Raw genomic sequence first — 17497 nt, forward strand, 5'->3', positions numbered from 1 at the left:
TCAGAGCAAAAACCAAGCCATGAGGTCGAAGGCATTGTCCTGTAGAGCTCCAAGACAGGATTGTGTTGAGGCACAGATCTGGGGAAGGGTACCAAAAAATGTCTGCAGCATTGAAGGTCCCCAAGAACACAGTGGCCTCCAGCATTCTTAAATGGAAGAAGTTTGGAACCACCAAGACTCTTCCTAGAGCTGGCTGCCTGGCCAAACTGAGCAATCGCAGAGAAGAATTAGTCAGGGAGGTGACCAAGAACCCGATGGTCACTCTCACAGAGCTCCAGAGTTCCTCTGTGGGAATGGGAGAAACTTCCAGAAGGACAACCATCTCTGCAGCCCTCTACCAATCAGGCCTTTATGGTAGAGTGGCCAGATGGAAGCCACTCCTCAGCAAAAGGCACATGACAGCCCACTTGGAGTTTGCCTAAAGGCACCTAAAAGACTCTCAGACCATGAAAAACAATATTCTCTGGTCTGATGAAACCAAGATTGAACTCTTTGGCCTGAATGCCAAGCGTCACGGCTGGAGGAAACCTGGTACAGCGTTTCCCTACGGTGAAGCATGGTGGTGGCAGCATCATGTTGTGGAGAAGTTTTTCAGAGTCAGGGACTGGAAGACTAGTCAGGATCGAGGGAAAGATGAACGGAGCAAAGTACAGAGATCCTTGATGATAACCTGCTCTCTGGAGAGACATGAAAATAGCTGTAGAGCAACAGTACCCATCCAACCTGAGCTTGAGAGGATCTGCAGAGAAAAATGGGACAAACTCCCCAAATACAGGTGTGCCAAGCTTTTAGTGTCATACCCAAGAAGATTTGAGGCTGTAATCGCTGTCAAAGGCGCTTTAAAAACGTTCTGAGTAAAGGGTCTGAACACTTTCATTTTTGTATTTTTTTAAATTACATTTGCAAAAATGTCTAAAAACCTGTTTTTGTTTTGTCATTATGGGGCATTGTGTGTAGATTGATGAGGGGGGGAAACAATTTCATCTATTTTAGAATAAGGCTGTAAACATAACAAAATGTGGAAAAGGTCAGGGGGTCTGAATACTGTATGGGTATGTGAGTATGCCTGTGGATGTGTGTGTCCATGTGTGTGTTTATCTGTGTGTGTGGACGGTTCAAGGGTGTTAGAGAACCATACTGGGTCAGCCAGCAGGCACAGGTGCCACTCATTGGTGAGGGGGAAATTATCACTGGGCAGGCCCAGCCAGGCAAACAGCCCCCTGGATCTGCAATGCCAACTAGCATTTGGATGCCAATCGCCTGTTCATACACAAACAGCCAGATGTATGCATTCACACACAGAGTGGACACATTTTTTTTATTTTACTAGACTACCTACACTGCAATGGAGTATTCTTTGATTTATCCTACAGTAGGTTTCTTAAGACAACTTTTTAAGTAGGAAAACTGTTCTGAGCTTCCCCAAGATGTTGTACAATAATTATTGTGCTGAAATTATCATTTTAGTGGAAATAGGTTTTATTTTGGCTTTAAGATCCAAATCTTAGACTGCCTCCAAAAGCAAAACGTTTACCAACAGGTAGAGTGGGGCTACGCATGTTTTTCTGGCTGGAACTAATCCCACCTTTCCCTTCTCACACACATTTATTCAGAAATTATACTGAGTGCCTTTAAGAAATGGGTCAGTGAATTGATAGGACACTGGCTTGTTCTGATAAGACTGAAAGGGCAAGATATGGCAGGGGAGTCTTTTACCTGATGAAGTGTGTTAAGTTGCACCAGTTCTGGGGATCCACATAAGCCATCTCTCGCTTGAAACCCTCTCCACACACCTCCATCTCCCACAGCAGCTGGGTCTCGTTGCACAGAGCCACACTAGGCCTTCGTGGTATAGACTCAACATTGATATTCTCGGTGGCTGCAGGACATAAAAAGGTCCAAATTACAGAAAGAAACATGACCTTCAATGTTCCACAGTAACATTAGGGTCGTGTTCATTAGGTCAAGCAACAGAAAAAGTTCTGCAACTGAAAACGAAAATGTATGTCCAGATAGTCCCTCCCTGTTTTAGTCAGTTTTCTTTCCATTGTCTCATGAGCACAACCCAGAAGTGAATATACTTCTGGCACAGGGTTTGTCAGAAGTCAGGAAATCTGAATTTTGTCAATTTGAACTATTATTGTTATCACGGGGTTAAAATGACTTCTTATAAAAACATAAAAAGTACAGCATTTGTAAGCTGTGTTCCACAGTGTTTCATGTCTTCAGAAGGAGATGAGGTTACTTACCTGACAATCCTCTAGTCATCCAAGAGTTCACTGTCAAAGACAAAATCACACAGAGACTTGAAACAGTGTTAGTAGTCATGACAACAGTCTCATTGAATCATGACTTTTTTGGGACCAACATTAAAGATGCAATATGCAGAAATCACTGCCATTTCCTAGTTACTAAAATTCGAATAGCTTGCCTAATTTAAATGTATAGTGTAGAGAACCATTGTACCATCTATATCACTCTGAAATATATTTTCAGTTACCCAAAATATTGTATTTTCAGCTGTTTGAAGGTAGTGTGCAAAACCGAAAGTAAAAGATGCAAAAACAAAACTTAAGAATGGGAAGCATAGAAAAAGTGCAAATAGAACAGATGTACTGCTTCTTAGACTTGCTTTCAATGAAAATGACAGATCTAGAACACAATTTTCTACATGAATTTGGTCGGGTTGCCGAAAAAGCTACATATTGCAGTTTTAAACGTTGTTGTCAAAACACAACTGAAACATATATAGAACCTTTAACATAAAACTGACAATTCTGACCAGCTGGCCCTTACCTTTCCCATTCTAAACACATCCTGGCTGACAAAAAAATAAAGAAACATGAATTCACAGTTTATGAAACAGTTGTGTGAGAATCGCTAATTGAGTAAATGATGGCGAGAAGAACAAATTCATTAAAGAGTTTTCTGGAACAATGGCAAGCTGTCTGATGTCGGATGTTGTTGCTGCTGCTGCTGCTGCTGCTGTTGTCATGCACAAGTGCACACTAAATTCAGGGGGGAGGACCATGACTGCATGGCCATGCACGACTCCAACACTATCATCAAGTGGTAGGCCTGATCACCGACAGCGATGAGACAGCCTATAGGGAGGTCAGAGACCTGGTCATGTGGTGCCAGGACAACAAACTCTCCCTCAGTGTGATCAAGACAACGGAGATGATCGTGGACAACAGGAAAAGGAGGACCAAGCACGCCCACATTCTCATTGACGGGGCTGTAGTGGAACAGGTTGAGAGCTTCAAGTTCCTTGGTCTCCACATCACCAACAAACTATCATGGTCCAAACACACCAAGACAGTTGTGAAGAGGGCACGACAAAGCCTATTCCCCCTCAGGAGACTGAAAAGATTTGGCATGGGTCCTCAGATCCTCAAAAGGTTCTACAGCTGCACCATCGAGAGCATCCTGACTGGTTGCATCACTGCCTGCTATGGCAACTGGTCGGCCTCTGACCACAAGGCACTACAGAGGGTAGTGCGTATATCCCAGTACATCACTGGGGACAAGCTTCCTGCCATCCAGGACCTCTATATCAGGCAGTGTCAGAGGAAGGCCCTAAAAATTGTGAAAGACTCCAGCCACCCTAGTCATAGACTGTTCTCTCTGCTACCACACGGCAAGCGGTACCGGAGCACCAAGTCTAGGTCCAAACGGCTTCTTAACAGCTTCTACCCCCAAGCCATAAGGCTCCTGAACAGCTAATCAAATGGCTTCCCAGACCCCTCTTTTACGCTGCTGCTACTCTCTGTTTATAATCTATGCATAGTACCTACATGTACATATCACCTCAATTACCTCAACTAACAGGTGCCCCCGCACATTGACTCTGTACCGGTACCCCCTGTTTATAGCCTCCCTTGTTATTTTACTGCTGCTGTTTAATTATTTGTTACTTTTATTTGAAATGTTTTACTTATATATTTTTACTTAACACATATATATATTTTTTCTTAACTTCTTAAAGCATTGTTGGTTAAGGGCTTCTGTCTCTTAGGACACCTGTCGTCCTCTCGGCTGAACCTGTGCCCCCACCCCGAGGGGGCTCTTCGTCATTGTTGGACATTGACTCAAAACCACAAATACAGTGTAAGCATTCTGAGTGAACCCACAGTTGTTTTTACTTGATCTGCGATTACAAAAACTATGCTGTTTAGTTCAGTCTCACCCGGGGGATAACTACGTTAAATTTAGCAATTTCCTCCCGCAGGATATGTGTTCAAAGCAGAGGGGTCTGTGATCGCTACGTGTGATACGTTCAAATGGTATCGGGGCATGACACAAATACAGGGTCGTCACAATGAGTGTTTTCACAAATCAGTCCCCCCCTCTCCTGACAAACCTTCAATACTATGTACATCCCAGACACAAAGGCATTCAGCTTCCCTTATACCCACACAGTGTTCCCCCACGATTGTATAGGTGGCTCACGGCTCACTTTCTCCCCAGCTGAAAGAGTTTGGCTATTATGGGTTTCAATTGACAGTTTTAGTTTCCAGCGGGTCTGGAAATTGCTATGGGGGCCTTTGCATCTCGTATGAAAAGTCTGGAAGGGAAACACAAATAACACACGGATAACAAACTGAAACTGATAACACACTGATAACAAACTGAAACTTTTAACACACTGATAACAAACTGAAACTGTTAACACACTGATAACACACTGAAACTTATAACACACTGATGACAAACTGATAACAAACTGATAACACACTGATAACACACTGAAACTTATAACACACTGATGACAAACTGATAACAAACTGATAACACACTGATGACAAACTGATAACAAACTGATAACACACTGATGACAAACTGATAACACACTGATGACAAACTGATAACACACTGATGACAAACTGATAACAAACTGATAACAAACTGATAACACACTGATGACAAACTGATAACAAACTGATAACACACTGATAACAAACTGATAACAAACTGATGACACACTGATGACAAACTGATAACACACTGATGACAAACTGATAACAAACTGATAACACACTGATGACAAACTGATAACACACAGATGACAAACTGATGACAAACTGATAACACACTGATGACAAACTGATAACACACAGATGACAAACTGATGACAAACTGATAACACACTGATGACAAACTGATAACACACTGATGACAAACTGATGACAAACTGATGACAAACTGATGACAAACTGATAACACACTGAAACTGATAACACACTGATGACACACTGATGACAAACTGATAACACACTGATGACAAACTGATAACACACTGATAACACACTGATAACACACTGATAACACACAGATGACAAACTGATAACACACTGATAACACACAGATGACAAACTGATAACACACTGATAACACACTGATGACAAACTGATAACACACTGATAACAAACTGATAACACACTGATAACAAACTGATAACACACTGATAACACACTTATGACAAACTGATGACAAACTGATAACAAACTGATAACACACTGATGACAAACTGATGACAAACTGATAAACTGATAACACACTGATGACACAATAGAAAACGACTGAAGTAAAAATATAAGTCAACCAGTAAAATACTACTTGAGTAAAAGTCTAAAAGTATTTGGTTTTAAATATACTTAAGTATAAAAAGTTTGGTTACTAGTCCAACGCTCTAACCATTAGGCTACCTGCCGCCTCTCTTACAGTGCCACTTTAAAAGAACAAGTTATAACGTCTTTATAGAGCATTCATAAGCACTCAATAGATGATACACAAATCATTAGGACAAGTCATACTATATAAAGGGTGATATAAAAGGTCCTTACGTCTGGTGCTTTGCCAAATGTGGCATAACCCTTTTGCCACGTTGTACTGCATAGCTATAGAATCTCATATCTGCTTATGAATGATGTCTGAAACATCTATATAGGACTTATAAAGGGTTTATGAAGGCTTCATTAAGCCCTAAAAAGTTAACTTCCGTTTACAGTTGGATCACTAGCTTTATGACCTGCTGAATGCATATCTGAGTTGAGGCTGTCGTCCGTTGCGTGAGTTTGATAAAGACAGCGTGGTGTCTGTCTGCTGCTGCTTTGGGTGCCTTCATTTTTACTACAGCCTTGTTCCCTCTCACTTGGCAATAGGATGACAGGGTTTATGAGAACTAGAAATCTGAAGTCTCACATTAACCAATGAGGCGTCTCTTGAGTAATATTCCTGGTTTACATTTGCACAGCAGTGAGTCAAAGGGCCAAATCCATCCATTAAATAGAGAAATTAAAACACAGCTTTTATAAGACTGGAGCTAGTAAACCCTTGTCAGTCTCTCTTCCACACTACAAGGATATCATTCAGAAAGCTGAGAAATTCACTTGCATCCTGACTCGAAAATAAACGTTCTTCTGGAGCCTAAAAAGAAAAAAGAAAATGCTGTTTCAAATTGAAGAGACAGTATTTGAATTAGTCGCTTCCTAGCAACCACATAATCCATTTTGTATAAGTCTATTAGGGAAGCTATAGAACCAACATGCTAGGTTCTGAAAATAAAAATAGAAGCATAGCATTGTGCCAAGTGCAGGGCCATCAAGCATAACACTTCTCATTGGGTTTTATCTTCATATGGGAACAATGCTGTGACTGTCAACACCTCCCCGCATGCCCCCACCTCACCCCTCCATATGCCTAATATAGTCCTGTGGTTGAAACAATTAAGAACTTGTCGGTAGAGAACGTCGACTGAAGCATGAAATACAAAGATACAAAAAGGCTTCACCTTGTAGCGTTGCCATGTTCCTGAATTGCCAACTTGTCTGTTGTATAAATATTCTATACACAGAAATACACTTTACGCTGAGTGTGATACAGTAGGGTGAAAAATGTAGCTACCTGCAAAAATGGAGTACGTAGCGGGGCTAATGTAGACAGTAAACAAGATACACTATATATACAAAAGTATGTGGACACCCCTTCACATTTTTGGATTTGGCTATTTTAGCCACACCCGTTGCTGATAGGCGTATAAAATCGAGCACACAGCCATGAAATCTCCATAGACAAACATTGGCAGTCGAATGGCCTTACTGAAGAGCTCAATGACTTTCAACGTGGCACCGTCATAGGATGCCACCTTTCCAACAAGTCATTTCGTCAAATTTCTGCCCTGCTAGAGCTGCCCCGGTCAACTGTAAGTGCTGTTATTGTGAAGTGGAAATGTCTAGGAGCAACAACGGCTCAGCTGCGAAGTGGTAGGCACACAAGCTCACAGAACAGGACCGGCAAGTACTGAAGCATGTGGTGCGTAAAAATCGTCTGTCCTCGGTTGCAACACTCACACCCAAGGTCCAAACTGCCTCGGGAAGCAACGTCAGCACAAGGACTGTTCGTCGGGAGCTTCATAAAATGGGTTTCCATGGTGGAACAGCCGCACACAAGCCTAAGATCACCATGCACAATGCCAAGCGTTGGCTGGAGTGGTGTAAAGCTCGCCGCCATTGGACTCTGGAGCAGTGGAAACGCGTTCTCTGGAGTGATGAATCACGCTTCACTATCTGGCAGTCCAGCGGACGAATCTGGGTTTGGCGGATGCCAGGAGAACGCTACTTGCCCCAATGCATAGTGCCAACTATACAGTTTGTTGGAGGAGGAATAATGGTCTAGGGCTGTTTTCCATGGTTCATGCAAGACCCCGTAGTTCCAGTGAAGGGAAATCTTAATGCTACAGCATACAATGACATTCTAGACAATTCTGTGCTTCCAACTTTGTGGCAACAGTTTGGGGAAGGCCCTTTCCTGTTTTGGCATGGCAGGCCCATTCCTCTTCCAGGGGGGTAACATGTTGTCAGTATGATATGTTCCACTACATTAGTGGTGTCAAACTAATTTTGCCCCGAGGGCCGCATTCGGTCTTCAATGAGGTCAGAGGGCCGCATTGAACCTTTTTATGTTTCCTTACCATCAAAATTGGCAAGACATAGTCCTGTATCCACTGTATAGCTTTCATTACTGTGAATATTAGCGAGCTGGACACAGTGAAGAATGTAGGTCCATTCTCATTTTTACACAGTTTCAATTTGGTTTTAGTCATTTTAAAGTATATCGATTATTATTACATAGAGATTTTTGTTTTTACTCAAACTACCCATGGGCCATATGTCTGACACCAATGTGCTATATCCTTCTTGATAGCTTCTTTGAAATTAGCCAAGGAACGCTTAATGGGACAAACTTCTCGGAGCCCAGAACCAGGCTTAAATAAAAGTCCTAATTTCTCAGATGTGATACTTCTAATCTCCCAGTAATTTCCTTGAGGCTGCTAGAGGTTAACACAGGGCCAGACACCGAATGTAATCAGAAAATAACCAGTCTGTACTCTGTTCGATAGCAGTCCAAGGTCATCTATCTGCAGGTGTCAAGACGTCATGCTTCGCCGGGCACTGGAGTCCACTTCACAACTGGAGCAAGGAGACTTACTCAGCCTCTCAAGTATAGCCTTAGCTGTCAAAAAAAGGACAACGCTACAGGTCCCTGTTCCCTTGGCAGTATTGCTGTCTCTTTGCAGAGAGCAAAGCTCTTCGGCTTGATCTCAACTCACTGTATGCTTCTGTTGGTGCTAAACATCATCAATGCTAATGTTGACCTATGGCGTTTCTATTAATTTCAAGTTGAGGTGGTACTTTGAAGTTGCTCGAGCGCTGCGGCTGCTAACTTGAAACAAACAGTTCAACGGAGACGAAAATATCAATGAAGGCAAATGATCTGCTGGGATGCATGGGGAGGTGTCATATAGTGGAGAGAGAGAGAGAGAGAGAGAGAGAGATTGAGAGGGGGGATGTTTGACTTGTCATGTTCATGATGCAGTTCTAATCCAAGTACATGGTTCTCATCATACATTGCATTGCATCTTACATTACATTCAAACCACTCTGATGGTCTGAGGTAATTTGCAATTCCTCAATTAATAAATTATGTCATAGAATGAGCTCATTGAAGTCAAATTGCAAAAGGGGGTGTTTGTTTCAAATGAGATCATATTTGAGTACAGGTTGTCTGGGTGCAAAAAATACAGAGCAAAAATGGAGAGGATAAAGGTACCACTGTCACTTGTTTAACAAACCGGGACGTTTATCGATTCACTTTGGTTGATAATATTGACGTTTCAGTCCTCGAAGCCTTCATCAAAAATATAAGAGGCCATTAGTGCAGGTAACTGAAATAGTCTGCTCTCAAATTTGCCATTGTCCAAATTGCTGTCATTAACTGTGATTATAATAAATGGACTCTCACCACAGGCGCAGAAACTAGCATGCACCCTGTGTCACAGCAACAATGGGAGGATGTAGTTGTGATACTAACTTCGACTGGCCAAGGTTCCCCAATGTCATTCTACAATCTATTTGAAGCTTGTCTGTCACTCATTGAAGTACACACCTCTTCCTACTAAGGTTGTGCTCTAAAGGTTAAAAAGGCTGTCATTTAGTGCTGGCCAATTTGGGATAGATAGAGAAACTCTCTATGTGGACCAGGATTGATATCTCTTGCAATTTATTCTCAATCATTAGATGAAAATTAAGGGGGATTTGTTGAAAAACAAATAAATTACAATAAGCAGATGGCATCAATCCAGATTAAATGTTTTAGTACTGTACTATAGCTATTGCAATACATTTTACTTCTGTTATGTGGCCAACTTTGCAGTCTTACTAAGCCAAATACTATACCCACACATAACTCAAATATCCTATTGACATTTTTTATGCATAATTTACTCACAAGTTAAACTTATTGTCACATCCTGACCAGTATAAGGGGTTATTTGTTATTGTAGTTTGGTCAGGACGTGTTTGTTTAGAGTGTTTCGGGGTTTGTTAGGTTATGTTCTTATTTAAGAGGGGTGTTTGTTTAGAGCGTTTCGGGGTTTGTTGGGTTATGTTCTTGTTAGTATATTTCTATGTTAGTTCTAGTATGTGTATTTCTATGTGGTGTTTGTTGGGTTGACCTTCAATTGGAAGCGGCTGCTCGTAGTTGCTTCTAATTGAAGGTCCTATTTAAGAGGGGTGTTTTTCTATGGGATTTTGTGGGCAGTTGTTCCTTGTATAGTGTTTGTTGCACCTGACAGGACTGTTTCGGTTTGTTCTTTTTTTGTATACGTATTTAGTTGTTTCTCCTTCTTCAAATAAAAAGAAGATGAGTATACATATTCCCGCTGCATTTTGGTCCAATCCTTACGACAACCGTGACACTTATGCTCCCATACAGCCCAATAGAGGCAGTCAATTGACTTAAGTCCTGTTCCATGCCTAAAGTCACAGTGTCTAAAGTCACATACTTTTAAAAGCACATTTTTCATTGTCACACTATTTTGTTGAGAGCAGTAATGGTATAAAAGAATGATAAGCTACCGTAGTAGTGTAGCAATGTTCCCAGACCTGTCTTATTTATTGATTTGCACTTGGGAGAATTGGAGGGCTGGATTCCATCATTTCAGCTTGGTAAGAGAACGTTGAAATTACCTCTGCTGTGATTTTAAAATCGTGCTGGTTATTTGCCACATAACGAGATTACAACAAACTGGTCTCTGTTAAGACAAGGTAAAGATGACATCAAGATGTCATAGGAAATAAATCCTATTTTGGTTGTCCTTTTAAAACCAGTATACAACCTGACCATGAAATCTTAAGACATCATTGCAGCCAGTTTTGCCCGCTAATTACATAGGTACAAAACCTATTGCTGCAAAAAGAGTAGATAACTAATTCAAGATGACCAGTAAAACATACATTTCCAACATTAATGACCAACATCGATGTTATGATCATCTTCTTAGATGATTTATACACAATAAACAGGCTTCATCATGAATGCTTTGATCAAAGCCCTTTGATTATTTTTATCACACATATCAAATCCCTTGGACAACATAATTCACATTTCAATCAGGCCACTACGCCTTGGTGGAAGACAGGCATCAATCCAAATAGAAAATGTACCTCTGAGCATGGTGGGCGTGATCTTTTAAGTCAACTCAATCAACTTTACTTAAATGAAACTGGGCAGACGTGATAACATCTAATGATTTAACACCACAAAATGCCCTAGAATTCCCCAGTCATTCGCCTAAATAATGAACAAAAGTACATATTATGAAATTATTCTTAATTGCTAACACGTCTTCCATTTAGCCCCAAGAGGTTCTGAAGTATTAGACTACAGATTTAGGATCTTAATTTGATCACCCTGTTGCAGGAAAACGTTCCTGCATTGCAAATGTAAAACTTGTAGTGCATGAGGTTTATAAAGGCTTATGAAGTTTGTAATTTCCACTTTGATTAGATTTTTCCTTACGGAAAACGTATCAACCCTTGTCAGTTATTGATAATCCACATAATAATGACCATTTCCTGTTGCTGCAAGATTATATTCCTGCTGTAGCAAACTGGCTCAAATTAGGACCCTACATTGTACCTTGTGCCTGACTTCTGCTTTGACTGAGGGAATGAACCACTAAGTGGACAAAGGCTCAAGATTACGTGGATGTTGTGGATTGGCAACCACAGCCTCAATCCGAAGTCATAGGGTAAGGTTCAAAGTGGGATCGTGATACTGGGCCAGGGGGATTGGATGAGAAAGTGGAGTGGAAAAGGCGACTGAGGATTGACATGGATGTTGAAGACAGAGAGAGGCTCTCTGGACTTCGCAAACAAAAGCAGGAAGGGGTTGTCATGAATGGCCATGTTGAAAAGGGACCGAAATAAACGCTGCATAGCCGGGGAAAGAGAAAGCCTGAATTAAAATCATGTGAGGGATGGTCACTCCAAGCAAGGAGGGACATTCCAGAGAGGCTATAGCATTAACCCATTCCTGTTTGGAGAGGAAAGTTATTGTGGGGAGTGTAGACAATGGGACACATGTAAACACAGATACCTGACCAAATATCTGAGGTGTATTTTCTCTGTTTAAGCTTAAAAACATGTTTGGGTTCACATAATGATAATTTTCCTCTAACGTTGTCATGGCTGTTCGATGGAGCAGACCGAGATGCAGCGTTTCCGTAGTTCCACATATTTATTAAAAGTGAAACTGAATGCAATACTAGAAAATACAACCGAACAAACCGTGACGCAGAGAGTACAACACACTACTCAAAAGACAATAACCCACAAACAACATGCAGAAACACCCCTACTAAATATGACCTCCAATCAGAGGCAACGAGGACCAGCTGCCTCCAATTGAAGGTCAACCCAATAAACCCCAACCTAGAAATAGACAAACTAGAACTACAACATAGAAATAGAAAACAGAACAAACACAAAAACACCCCCTGTCATGCCCTGACCACTCTACCATAGAAAATAACAACTTATATTGGTCAGGACGTGACAAACATCTAATTGTCTAGGATGGAATTGTTCTGAGAATGTCCCATTTGAAAAAACATTGCAGCGACAATCATTCTCAAAAAGCCATGGAAATGTTGCTTGAACGTGCTGAGGATGTTTCTGGAGCATCATACCTGACACCATTCCAATAATATTCAGACAGGATTAGATAATGTCATCTCACAACCAAATGGGAACGCTTCCCTTTTGTTAACTGAAAATACAATGGGTGTGTGACAACATCACCATGATCAGTCAATATTACCAAGGCAGACTGTTGGTTACAGATAAAGAATCTTAAAATGACAACGTGGTAAACGAGCGGAAGCCTCTGAGCCACTCAATAAAAGCCCTTGAAATTTAAACTCATTCCAATATGGGGGAGAGAAAACCAAACAGAAAATACAGTGGGGAAAAGTCACTGAGGCATTTAGTTGAAGGTCACTGCTTCAAGTCAACTATTCCATTCATGAAAAAGGAAAAAATATCCTCCAGCCTCCTTCTGCCTTCAGTTCTCTCCAAATACCACACATAATATGTTTGGAAGATATCTTTTTTTAAACAACACTGGTATTGCAAGGCAGTCTATTAGCACATGAACTTAAATAAATTTAAAAAAATCAAATACCATTGGCATTCTAGCAGTTGCATGGCGACACAACACAATGACAATGCTTTAAATCCAGCAGAAGTATTGACGTACAAGGGACCCGGAAGTCAAAAGAAAGTCGTTTAGGGAGATTTCAAACAGTTAAACTGGCAAGGCTATGGTTTCCATGAGAACCAGCATCGATATCTGTCTCCCCATACAACTGTAAAAGTAAAAAGTAAAAGCACAAGTATAAATCATTTCAAATGTCTTACATTAAGCAAACCAGACGGCAGCATTTTAAAGATTTTTTTTATACGGATAGCCAACACTCAGACGTGTGTTTAGCGAGTACGCCAGATCAAAGGTAGTATGGATGACCAGGGATGTTCTCTTGATAAGTGAGTGATAGCGACCATTTTCCTGTCCTGCTAAGCATTCAAAATGTAACAAGTACTTTTGGGTGTCAGGGAAAATGTATGGAGTAAAAATAACGTTATTTTCTTTAGGAATGTAGTGAAGTAAAAGTAAAAGTTGTCAAAAATATGAATTGTAAAAAAAAACTACTTTGTACTTTAAATTATTTGTACTTAAGTACTTTACACCACTGAATCTTATTTCTAACACATTCATTTCCAGACACAGATTAAGCCTAGACCTAGACTTAAAAAAACAAGTTCAATGGCGGTTCTCTCTTCCGAAATGTCTTCTTAGTCCAAGATTAGGCATGATCTGTGTCCGCCTTAGTAAGTCACAGCACAAGAGTTAATTAATGGAAAATCACCATTTTTGTCAGCCATGCTCACTTAGAAAATCTGTCTTAGTGCCAATGACCCTTGCCAAGATTAGGTGTGATCTGTGTCCGCCTTAGTAAGTCACAGCACAAGAGTTAATTAATGGAAAGTCACAATTTTTGTCAGCCACGCTCATTTAGAAAATCTGTCTTAGTGCCAATGATCATTGCCAAAGTGGCTCTGTGACCTGCTGTGTATAAGAGTGATAGGAAGGGAGACAAAGAGAAGAAAGTGTGTGTGTGTGTGTGTGTGCGTGTGCGCATGCATGTGCGAGTGAGTGAGACAGAGGACACAGGTATGGCCACCCCATTTAGAGTCAGGCACAGAAAACGTACACAGCACTCCATTTCAGTACACTGTTAAAAAAACGTCCTGTTGTTTTTACGGTAACTTACTGACAGCCAGTTACCTGTAAGTTACTGTACAAATATGTACAGTATGTTACCGTAAATTCCAAATAAACTTTGATTTAACAGTACATGCCTTCTACCACAAGCCATAACACTGCTAAATAGCCAGACTGCTAAATAGTCAATTAATGGTACCAAAACTATCTGCACTGACTCTTATCTTGCACTGACCCTACGCACACTCACTAGTCTATATTTACACTCCACGTACTCGTAAGTGAGCATTTCACAGTAAAGTCTACACAAGTTGTTTTCAGCGCATGTGACAAATAACATTTGATTTGATTTACATTACTGTAAAGTTTACATTAATGTACTGTTAAACCAACATTTATTTGGAATTTATGGTAACAGGCTGTACCTTTTTTACAGTAATTTACAGGTAATTTGCTGCCAGTAAGTTACTGTAAAAACAACAGGATTTGTTTTTACAGTGTACTTAAAACCCCTATTGAGGTATGAAAAATGGCAATGAGGGTTCACCTCAGTTTCAATTCACACAGAGTACTCTCTTCCAGACGGCCACACAATCCAAGTGAGCGTACCCCACTTCCACATCACACAGACACATGCAAACGAAACCTGGATTTATTCCTGGCCCACATATTCAAACTACTGACTGAACCAGTAAGCAGAGAATAATAATGCTAAACATGTTGGCTTATTGTGAGAGATAGGACATTATGTGTTACTTGCTTATCCTCAGGAGTGTGAGAAGAAAGCCACGGCACACACACACACACACACACACACACACACACACACACACACACACACACACACACACAACACACACACACACACACACACACATACACACACACCACACCACACACAACATATATACACACACACACACACACACACACACACACACACACACACACACACACACACACACACACACACACACACACACACACACAAAGAGCATTCTACACTATCCTTGGCTGAGCCACAACACTGTTCCAACTCTGCCCTCTTGCTGTGACAGTGGGAAGCCAAGCCAAAGGCCTGGGTTCCAACTGAGGGTTTCGCTCATCAGCACTATTACATTATCGGAGGCGGTGACCCATTAACAGAGCAGCGCTATTGATTGAGTGCCAACTCAAGGAGGAAGACACTGCTCATGCAAATACCGGAGCCACAACCTGCAGAACTGAAGAGCCTAAGGCTTTTTCCTTGGTTTCGGAATTTCGATGCCCCTTTATAGCCTAACCATTATTATCTGCTAATTCAAGTAAACAGACATTACTCAGTGGAGCAATGCTAATTGTGCTGCAGCACTGATGTAATGACATAATCTTTCATAAATACAACATATAAATCATAGTCCCCCTGTGCCCCATACAGTTGGACTCATGCAGCTTTTGAGGATATCATGCATGCATGTAAGAGGTCCCATTTGGGTTGTAAACCTCAAAACCTGCCTTTGCATTTTCCACTGTACATCGGCTGTTTTGCGGTACATAGTCTACATGGCAGGTATCCAGGAGAGTTCTGGACAGTTTTGGGGACTTTACTATATCCCTGACCCATAATCGTTGGGCCTCAGCTTTGAATATAAGCTATTGGGTATATGGAGGTGGGTTCCTGTCCAAGTCTCCCCCTGATGAGAGAACCAGAACAAAATCCTCCCCAAAGAAGAATTAATCTCAACACCGGGACAACAAAGTTTATCTTTGTAACATATGTTACAAATATAAACATGAATTTGTGGTAACTGAAAGATATTAATGATTGCTTGTCATTATAGACAATCGTATAGGCTGCATTAGGCCCTTTCAATCGACATCCATCGTCATCATCCGTTAAAGGAAAATTCAAGATATATGACTTTCAAAATACAGAAATACAGCCGGCAGGATGCATTTTGCATCATATGATGTAAAACGGAACATCCTTTGATGCAAAATCTATCCTACCGGCTGTATTTCTGCATTATGAAAGTCATATATCTTCAAAACTTGATTGCTGACATGCAAAACATTTTGGGACTATATCAACAATGGACTAATGAAACAAATACCAAAATATCATTTTTGGGTGGAATTTTCCTTTAAAGAAATATTTTCTGAACAGCATACTGGTATGGAGGTTATTATATTGTTTAATGAATTCTAATGGCATTTTATCATTGGCCTACAGTCTTTTACATATCTACCAGGGTCAAGAGACAGATGGTGTTAGGTTGGCTATTAACTATATTTGATCAAATATATTATGAAATTCTATGAAATTCATGAAGTGATTGATCAACATCCATTTTATTTCATATTTATTATCAGCCTTTTTAAAGATGATAGGTCATGCAACTAAAATGTCTTATTGGCTACAGAATGAACAATGACAGCAGATTTCAATCAAAAGGATCTGAGAATTATTATAATGCATTTTTCATTAATTTATTCCATGATATGAACCCATTTAAAACAGACGCAACATGCTAAAAAATAGACTATTAAATCATTAAGAAATAGTTTATTTTAATCATCTAGAAAACTATCCTAGACTACATAATATGCTAATAAAATACCATAGAATACTCACCCAAAATTCCAACAAGTAAGAGTTTCAACACAGCCAAAGAATTTGTATCCATCACGTCGTGAATAAAGATCCCACACACACGATTCCGATGCATTCAATGATATCTCAGCTGGGTGAGGAATGTCTGTGGCAAACCATAATTATCCAAATTCACTGAAAGCACGCGAGTGCAAGTTCCTTCATAGTTCACGAGTCTGTCGTCACGCAAGATTGTCGGCCCGTGTTTGAAACTTCGAACTCCGCAACACCTCCTCAAGTCTGGCTCCTCTGATCAAACCTCCACATGGGCTTTCCTGCACATCTCGTTGTTAAAATGACTTCTGCGCTTCCTTGCATCCTTTCAGATGGACGGTGGGAAGGAGGGAGGGAGAAAAGAGGAGAGAGAGAGGAAGGGAGAGGAAGGGTACGATCTATCTCATTCCATATGCAAGAAAGCATGAAATTGACCATTTAATATGAATGATATGATAACGATTTTTCTCGGCATTGTTGGGAAGGGTGGTTAAGTAAGCATTTAACTCTTAGTCCACACCTGCTGTTTACGAAGCATGTGACGAATACAATTTGATTTGATTTGAAGAATAAGACATTGTAAGCTTTTATAAATGCGTTATAGATCATTACATTTCATTTTATGTAGCATTATTAATTCTTATGCAATGTTTTTGAATGCTTTAATATTTCTATACATGTCCATAAATGAAAGTTATATTATAAGTATTACAGCCTATACCTAAGGAAAAGTAGCCTAGTATA

The 17497-nt window shown here is 40.5% G+C and overlaps 1 protein-coding gene across 2 annotated transcripts in view; it reads right to left on the reverse strand.

The window, feature by feature from the left end:
• Positions 1 to 17146, reverse strand: part of LOC106590383 (receptor activity-modifying protein 3) — a 30062-nt gene extending 12916 nt beyond the window's left edge. Inside the window, exons 1-3 of one of the 2 annotated variants that reach the window (XM_045710916.1) lie at positions 16742 to 17146; positions 2250 to 2279; positions 1717 to 1879 (exon numbers count right to left, since the gene is read on the reverse strand). In XM_045710916.1, the coding sequence (XP_045566872.1) occupies positions 1717 to 1879; positions 2250 to 2279; positions 16742 to 16835 (287 nt within the window). In that variant the 5' untranslated portion in view covers positions 16836 to 17146. Of the gene's footprint in view, positions 1 to 1716; positions 1880 to 2249; positions 3111 to 16741 lie in introns of those variants that run through there. The other variant, XM_014181359.2, reaches the window with a different exon arrangement.
• Positions 17147 to 17497: the final 351 nt, after the last annotated feature.

This window comes from Salmo salar, chromosome ssa29 (assembly GCF_905237065.1).
Source record: "Salmo salar chromosome ssa29, Ssal_v3.1, whole genome shotgun sequence".
NCBI classification, from domain to species: domain Eukaryota; kingdom Metazoa; phylum Chordata; class Actinopteri; order Salmoniformes; family Salmonidae; genus Salmo; species Salmo salar.